At 35.8% G+C, this 9,167-nt stretch overlaps 1 protein-coding gene across 2 annotated transcripts; it reads left to right on the top strand.

Moving 5' to 3' along the window:
• The first annotated feature begins 3,161 nt into the window (after positions 1-3,161).
• On the top strand, positions 3,162-9,167 carry LOC138315080 (uncharacterized). Of its 2 annotated transcripts, none has more exons than XM_069255826.1 (10): positions 3,162-3,286; positions 4,627-4,660; positions 5,435-5,596; positions 6,211-6,329; positions 6,684-6,807; positions 7,018-7,199; positions 7,542-7,589; positions 7,720-7,864; positions 8,158-8,275; positions 8,746-9,167. In XM_069255826.1, exons 1-10 carry the CDS (start codon positions 3,179-3,181, stop codon positions 8,993-8,995), a joined length of 1,290 nt encoding a protein of 429 aa, XP_069111927.1. In that variant the 5' UTR covers positions 3,162-3,178; the 3' UTR covers positions 8,996-9,167. The 2 variants fall into 2 exon arrangements, with proteins under 2 accessions (XP_069111927.1, XP_069111919.1); XM_069255818.1 differs by having other exon boundaries at positions 8,158-8,271; positions 8,742-9,167.

The raw sequence follows: 9,167 nt of genomic DNA on the forward strand, positions 1-9,167 counted from the left end.
ATAAAAATTCGAAGAAATCCACGGCTAAAAGTCAATATTTCGTACATGAAAAAATACGTGATATTTTCAACAACAAAACTCCGTTGTTTGCATCTTTTATAGTAAAACCAGCCAAGTTTGTGAAAAAAATGTTAAAATTTTACCGAGGAAATGGAAATTTTGTTGACGTCATGACGTCACGAGGCTTTATTGCATGGGTAGCCATGCAATACAACCTCAGGCGTCATGAGTGTTTGCCCTGGACCAGCCAGTATTACACGTGTAGGTATGAAAGAAAAGACTCTTTCATATGCGAATATGAAGGATAGGGATATTCTCCCCGAGGGTCACAAAATGTAGTAAATCTCGAGGCTTGCCGAGGGTTTTGCAACATTTTGTGACCCTCGGGTAGAATATCCCTATCCTTCATATCCACTTATGAAAGAGTATTTTTCTTTCATACCAGTAACCTACACGTTTTATTGCAATTTTACAACTTTCGAAGAAATCCACGGCTGAAAGTAATTACGTGATTTTCAACAAAAATTCCTTTGATTGCATCTTTTATAGTATACCAGTCAAGTTTGTGGAAAAAAAAATGTTAAATTTTTACTGAGGAAATAGAAATTTTGTTGACGCCGTGACGTCACGAGGCTTTATTGCATGGGTAGTCATGTAATACAGCCTCAGGCGACATGAGTGTATTGCCCTAGACCAGCCAGTATTACACGTGTAGGTATGAAAGAATATTGAGTTGATGATGATAACGGTAAGGTGGACGATTAAGGTTTGACTGAGGACGATGAGGTTGAATATGAGAAATGGGAATCATAGATGGTTTATAATGATGATGACGATGATGACGACGACGATGATGATGATGATGATGATGAACAGTTTTGATTAATAATGCTGATAATGAGAATGAGGATTCATTTCTATTCATTGTAGTTTTAGTGTATTATATTCGCAATCGATTGTGTTGGTATGATTTTACCTTGATTCACCGAAATATTTATTTCACTCATTTCGAACCAAACCTTACATTAAATACGTTAACAACAAAGAATTGAAGAAAGACTGTGTCAACTTCGGCTTTATCTGTGGACTGAATGATCTAGCTATGTCCACTATAAACTATGGTATTTAAATAACTGGAAACTACAACAAATAGATTATATAAGTGATATAACTGAACCTTCTTTATAGTATGAATATTAACGACAAGATAATAAATACTGTTTGTCGAATGTAGTTTAAGCTCGTTCGCAATTTATGAGAATTGAACTTTAAACCGAATTTTATTCCGAATGCATAACGTCGTATATCAAATGTTGAACTGATTATATATTATTTTCTGATTGTTGAATGCCTGACATCAAAGGTAGAATGTGGAACGGGTTTGACGTTCATAGTCTTAAAGGTAGGTTTCGCCAAACCAAATAAATATTTTTTTGTGAAATTCGATAAGCGGAAGAAAAGATGAAAAAAACATATTAAAATATCTCAATTTAATTTCTTAATGTGTTTGAGATTGAACAAATGTGTCTTGAATCCAAAATTGAAGGAAATCCTTGATTTATTACGGTGTCCGTCAGACAAAATAATATGCAAATGAAGCTGCGATGGATTGCGTTGTCGAAGTTTGGCGCATGCGCATTGTCACGCACTAAAAGTAAACAAAATGGCTGAACGAAAGTGTGTGAGCTGGAAAAAAAATATCTGAATCGGCAACAAAGTGGAGGAAATTATAATGGATTCGGTAGCACCCTAAGATATCTATAGGGAATTGAATTCAGAGATGACATGTAGCAATAGAAGAAACAGAAGCCACATCTCAAGCGGAACTTGCCGGGATCGGTTGGGACTCGTGTAACGCCATTGCACGTGGCGAGTTAAATTTCAACACATATGCCAGCGCACAAACAACCGCAGACTAACTACATGTATATTTGGTGTACAAAGTTAGCGAGCGTATGAAAGTAACATGAAGTGTTTTAGATTATATGATATGTATAAACAGTCCCTCGCACTTCGATTTGTTGTTGTTGTTTTTTAACTAAACATGCCGTGGCAAGACTGTCACTTCTATTTGACATTTTGTTGCACGCTTCCGTTTGTTGCTGCGGCCTCGTTTTGGAAAAAAATACGTCATGTTCTATGTAAAGCTTGGCTTCACTCTATTTTAAGAGGAGTATTTTCCTGGTCAAGCTAGGCAACTGACCACCCATATCGTTCGCTGTATGCATTGAAAATGATCTGAAGATTATATCTATGTATAGGATAAATTTCAATTTCGTAGTCTTTATATTTCATTGGGCGAAACCTACCTTTAATGCTGTTTGTCGTCATGGAATAGTGGGTTTGATAAGCTCGACATTATGTTTTTTGTGTTGATTATCGTATGTTAAAAGGTTTGCTATTTTCATCAGCTTTGTAATGAATTTTTTAATTCAAAATGTCGAACAGGTATCACCACATCGGCCATTTGTTACTTACACCTCTAATACAACCACAGAAGCGTCGTTATTTTGTTACCGTCATCACATCTATCAATTGTACTGATATTGGGATGAGATGTCAAACTTAAATACAAATTAGCACTCTAATGCGAACTCCGTCGATCTCTGTAGTCCCCATTGAACAAGAGTTTTAGCAACAGCTTCAAATTTTTATTGACATAAATAGCCACGTTGTTACGTAAGAGCTCCAATTAACGCCAGTGCAAAACACTTACCCTACTAAACGTTTGTTATCATTCCGACAGTTAAACACTCCATGTTTGTCAGCATAAAGCACATGAGATGCAGTATTTAGAAACGTCATGGACCAATTTTCGCCAAACAGTAAACTGTGGATAAATAAAGCGAAGAGCGAGCATCAAGTATGGCGTAAAGCAATGTCAGTGTCAATTTATACGTCAAACCGGAAGTTATATAAAACAGTGGCATTAAGGGACAGAATTAACCGATAACACCTCTACGTCACTAAATAGCTCACGCTGAGCGTTCCTGATTTGTTTACCGTCGCGTGTAGACAAAGCTCTGTTAATTCCTGCACGACTGAATCGCTCAGTAAACAGTCAACTCTTGAAAATTAAAAGAACAATTGATATGGTCACTCCCCCGCTGCCACTTTTGTACCCTGACATAAAGGTAATACATCACTCATTTGCAGCCAGTTGGTCTCTCCTGATACAATGGTTTGTTTGGACAGTTTCGTCCTTCCGCAAATGTTTCAGGCGATTTTCTGTTTTTGGCTCCACCTAGCGGAGAGTAGCAGGAATACAATCGACTGTTCTCCCCAGGTAGGTACTATCTAACCAAGGAAAACTAACAAATGTATCAATTTTGTTTGTTGAAGGAGATACTGATGCATGATGTGTGGTATGATGTGCATGATCATTAACTGTAATCGAAGGATTAGTTTATTAAATACAGAATTTTATAGATTTTTAGGACTACATAAAAACATTTTACCGCTATAATTAAAATTTAAACTTAGGAAATATGATCCCATACAAATTAATGGATAATAAAAGCATTTAAAGTATTATATCTAATATTAATTATACCAGGAATGTCATTGGATTGCTATGGTATGCGGTTATATATCACCTAATTTAGATGAAACTACAGTAGTATGTGAGAACTCAGGAACAGACTGATTTGTGATAGTAAAGTAGTTTGTTTACCTATGAAGTTTTAAGGAGAAATGTTTGACATGCCTGTAGATCTCACGACAGTAACTTTATGTCTCTACGTCAAGGGCGTTAGTAATTTTTCTTGAGGTCATATACGACAAATTCTTTCTCCGATATCGGGTCCTACATAAACATACCAATAAATATTCGGAAACTGTTCAGTGGAATGTTCCGATAGATGGAACCTAATTAATCGGTATCGACATTATGGCGTTTGACTGAAATTATGTATCCATGAAATTTGTACTTTTTCAATGGTTAAAACAAGTTTCAAAGTAGGAACATGGACTCCAGTCGTATTATTCTTGAAATATACAAAGGAAGGAAATGTTACGAATGTTCATATGTTAATTTATATATAATATTTGATAATTGAAATTGTGAATATTTTGCTTCTATAATATAAACTATGACTTATTTAGAAAGAGTTTCATCGTGTAATCATTACAGGAATGTAAATTAGACGCCAAAATTGATGACGTCATCAAATAATGTGTGCCACGATTACACCACAAGATGTCATATAGTGTTACACTACTGTAAGTGGGTGTACTCCATTAAAATCCAGTGGTATCTTACCTCCCCTATAAACGGGAAAGGTAAAGGAAGACACGTCCATTAAATAATAATATATTAACTTAGTTTTAGTGCCTCTTGTCACACCATTCAATCTTTTAAACAGAAAGAACCCAATAAACATCCCTACACCATAAGAAGATTAATCAAAGTACTATGTGAAGTAGAAAGAGGATTATTGCTATTTTATCTAAGTGAGGTTAGTTTCATATCAAGTTACAGAGCATTGTCTACGTTTACAAAGTTTCTGTTAGATAATATGGGCAGTACTGTTGATGCTATTTAGTGTTTATATCAGCCCATGTCAAAGGATTTAGATTTGGACACTTTTACATATTTTACAACAGATATTTCTTTTTTATTTTCAGGCGAATGTCTCATGCACCGTGTACACTTACAATGGTAAGACGATGCCTAACAAAAATCCTATTTAAATGTTAACATTGTTTGTTTGTTCAATTAATTAACGTCCTTTTAACAGTTAAATCATGTAAGGACGGTCTCCCATGTATGGGGTGTGTTGCGTGTATGTTGTGCGAGGTACGTGTTTTGGGAGACTGCGGTATATTCATGTTGTGTCTTCTTGTATAGTGGTACTGTTGCCCTTTTTATAGTGCTATATCACTGAAGCATTCCGCCGAAGATACCAAGCAACATACTCCACCCGGTCACATTATACTGATAACGGGCGAACCAGTCGTCCAACTCCCTGTATGCTGAGCGCTAAGCAGGAGCAGAAACTACCACTTTTATAGACTTTGGTGTGTCTCGGCCAGGGGACAGAACCCAGAGCCTTCCTCACAGGGGCAAACGCTCAACTCGAGGCCAAAAGTGAGGCGGTGCCAATGGAGGCATTAGGAAAGATAAAGTCAGTTAGGCAGAAGAGAAAAGATAAGATCCAAATTTAGTCGACGATCATGCAATAGGGACAGCAGGTGCAATTCTAACGCGGGTTTAAATGTTTACACTTATGTTGACAAACAATGTTTATAATTAGAACGTATTATCCAAAATACCACAACATGTCTTTGCTTTCCATTTTACAGTAAATGAAGATCATCTTTGTAAAATTACAATGTATTTATTATGCGTACCATTTATCTTCTTTACTATCATTCATGTGAATTATTTCCTGACCAATGTCATAATTTACTGACGGTGTATTAACTCAAACAGATTGTGCCGTCCGAAGGTTTGAATCTCGCCACCCTGACCTGTTTTCCGGTTCCGGACCTGCGCTGCCTATAAAATTGAACGTGTACCAGTCCAGTATCGATACTGACCACAACTCGACCTCACGACCTGCACTGACGGTGTTCTGGTGGCCCTTATCTCATTGTACGTATACTCTCTACATCAACATGTACGAATCATCATTATACTAGCCGTCTTTAAAATGGATGAATTAACTAAATTCTGACGTTGATAATACACGCTACCCTTCAAACACACTCTCTGTTGTTCGAGGATTAAATTCTTAAAGGCCCACTACCTTTCCGAAAAGGTTTTTGATTTTTAAAATGGGAATGTAAAACGAGATTGATCATTTTGCATAGTCGCAAAAGTTATTAACTTAACGTTAATGGTATACTTATTATCAATTCCTAAACAATGTAATTAGAATGAATTAATTAAATGTTAATTTTCATCACGCGGGTCGTATTATGTTTCCCGCCGTCGTCCTAAAAACCGCTCGTTAGTTTGTTATCACTGCGCCAGACGGCAGAACAGCGAAATGAATCTTCACTCTAAACAAAGATTACGCAGGAATACTTGCATTTATTTGGTGTTACCTTATTTCATGCCATCGATATAAATTTTCTTTTCATATTATTGTTTTTAAGAAACTTTTATTTTTTGTTTCGGAAAAGCAGTGGGCATTTAAACATATTTCTTATTAATATTTCGTATAACACTTTAAACACATTTTGTTTTGCTGTTTTTTTTAAAAGATGCTGGTGAGTTTAAAGGTTATGAAATTTCGATGCAAGGTATCCGAGGCGTTGCTAAAGGCGTTCGTAAATGTTTCGTCATCGACACGAGAAACTCTAACGTGATGGCTGACACACAGGTGAATATTACTTTGTAAATATTACTGATAACGCAAAACACTGAATCCAAGAACTTATCAAAAACACCATATCCATTTATTATAATTTTGAATCACATGCAGACAGCCACCGCAAAACCAATAATGTCAGGTAGGGAAATCAATGCATTACAGAAACGTCCTGTCTTTTCTTCGAAAGAAAACCACCAATAACGGACTATTCTAACATCCGATATAAAGCTTACATCATGTCTTTGAAATTAATTAATATACAAAAGATTTACATTATTTCTTGATTATTACTGTTCGTTATCTTTTATAACTTTCAAACAGTATCTGGTTAAAACATACAATTAAAGAGAATTACTATTTCAGACCATTTACAACTTTACCTTGTCACCCGTATTCTCTAACTCGGTGTACCATTTCCGGATTATCTCACTTCCGCACATGCGCAGTAGGGGATCTGCTAGCTCTGCCACTATGGAGACTTGGAGTGGTAAGATGTTTATTATCAAAATAAAATCATTAAAATGTGTCATTGTGCTAAACGTTTATCTACTCTATTAATACACCTTAGTGCTTCTAAGAATTAGGCTGTATCCAATTTTCAGATTCTAGCCGGATAGTTCCGTCTGAATGGACGACACGAGTGGAGTGTGAGGTTCGGTCTGACCCTTCTAAGAATAAGGCTGTATCCAATTTTCAGATTCTAGCCGGATAGTTCCGTCTGAATGGACGACACGAGTGGAGTGTGAAGTTCGGTCTGACCTTCACGTCACTAAAGTATATGTAGAGTACGACCTACCCCCGAGGGCGTTTAAATTCCCGGGGGTGAATGTGGAGCTGGTCCTCAATAACAACGTTATTTCAAAGCAGCTGTCTACTAAGGTAATATGTTTTATAATTATTCAAATGATGTTGAATTTAGGTGACCATCCAGATATTTAAATCTATCTTCTGTTTATCACTACGTTACCCACCCGATTCATCTTGTTATTAACATGGCGTATTTATTCTAAATAAATGTAGATTACTCAATTTGTTTTGATTTTACTTAGTACAAATAACTGTCATACCTAATGATGTAAGATTATAGCTTTTCCTTTACATGCGTTAGCTTAATACAATTGACAATGTGTAATTTGGATATTTCACAAAAAAAAAAAAAAAAAAAAAAAAAGGATTAGGTAGTAACAATGAATAAAATAATAATTTTGTTTATTTTCACAGCCTTTCCATTTATTTGAGACGATGAAGCATGGCAATTTCCAAATCTGGGTAAGTCTAATGATAATTATAAACGTAAGTTGAAGATCAATAAATGTATATGTCATAGTTTATCTTTTCAATGTCTTGATATTTATTTCACCATATAACACATCTTTTTCGTCACCCTTGTCGTTCCAAGATAACACCAGAAGACCCATTCATCTACTCACCACGAGCATGTCTGTGCCGGAACAGTGACGATGTTTGTGCCGGGTCTTGTGTGATGTCATATGGATATTGTGACGTCATAATGGCCCAGGAATCTATAGGGGAAGCAGTTAAAAGTACAAATACAATATTATTTTCTTTACTTAAATTTCGATAATTCTACAGAAATGGCATCAAGGTATCACAAGTGATAAATAGATAGAATGCACCAATTATCTACTCTTTGAAAAAAAACCCACAGAAAATGTAAGAGAGTAATCCATTTTTTTAGATATTGCAACATAAAAATAATAAAAGAGAGAAAATACAACTTCATGCACAGTACACGAACTTGTGAAAGCTTCAAACTGTCGTTTCCACTGATTTTGCTACTAAACCTTACATATAAAACCACGCCTTGTTTTGACAGGCCCTGACGGACTCCCCAGACCTTTGACTATTTGTCTGACAGTGGCAGTCGTTATCATCTGTGCCGTTGTTACTGTGGGGCTTTTCAGCTACAGATATTGTAAGGGGCGAAAAGGTAAGTAAAACATGTAAGATTGTCAGTTAAAGCAATGACATCTCCATAGTTGGAGGGCTCTTTGGCGAATTCACTACGAAACTCCAACCACTAAGCTTCACTTCTTTTAAAAGTAGGGAATAATTACGCATGTAATTAACATGACTACTCTTGAGTTATCCAATGCATGTTGAAACGGTTTTGTTTGTAGTTACCATCTATCGATATGAATCTGACTTTTATTTTTCTTATGTAAAATCTCCATAACATTAATTTTGTTCAAGACTTGACATCAATAGGATTTTGTTGACTTAATAAGATCTATGTAACCATAACTTCGCCCTCTGATTTTCAAAGGGGTTCTTTTTAAAATAAAAAATATCTGAAAATGAAATATTTAAATATTTCCTTTTGTACGTATATTACAAAACTTTAAGTGGTTCTACGATGGGTTTAATTTGCATATTCCTGAAATATATTTATTATTGCAGGTAGAAAATGTAAAAGTGAAACTTGCTCTATGAACAACGGCGAACACGTGTGTACTTTTGTTCCGTCGGGGGTGACGGAGGAGCCCGGGTCATGTACTACTGTCAGTTATAAACACACAGATCTAATCAACAAACCAATGTACTACCATATGGCAGACAGAAAAGACCAATATTTACATTCTAGTCTACTCAAAGATTCTCTTAGCAACGGCGCATGTCCGGAACTAATCAGCCTGGGTGGCCAAAGTGTTTAATCTTTGTCAGATTAGCTCTTGTCGATCGATCGATGCAATAAAGCTTCAGCGAGATTAATTTGACGATTAAATGACAAAATCACTTCACATGACACACAGGTATATGTTATTGTTATTAGATAAACATGAAGAATGGAAATCGATATTCATATTAAATTTACTCTGTGGGGGA

The sequence above is a fragment of the Argopecten irradians genome, chromosome 1 (assembly GCF_041381155.1).
Source record: "Argopecten irradians isolate NY chromosome 1, Ai_NY, whole genome shotgun sequence".
Lineage (NCBI taxonomy): Eukaryota > Metazoa > Mollusca > Bivalvia > Pectinida > Pectinidae > Argopecten > Argopecten irradians.

Bases quoted from the DNA above. Each gene is read 5' to 3' on its own strand.
- LOC138315080 (XM_069255826.1), top strand. From the start codon at position 3,179: ATGGTTTGTTTGGACAGTTTCGTCCTTCCGCAAATGTTTCAGGCGATT. The intron at 6,330-6,683 runs GTGAATATTACT...TTACTATTTCAG, and splicing joins ACGTGATGGCTGACACACAG to ACCATTTACAACTTTACCTT. The intron at 7,200-7,541 runs GTAATATGTTTT...TTATTTTCACAG, and splicing joins CAAAGCAGCTGTCTACTAAG to CCTTTCCATTTATTTGAGAC.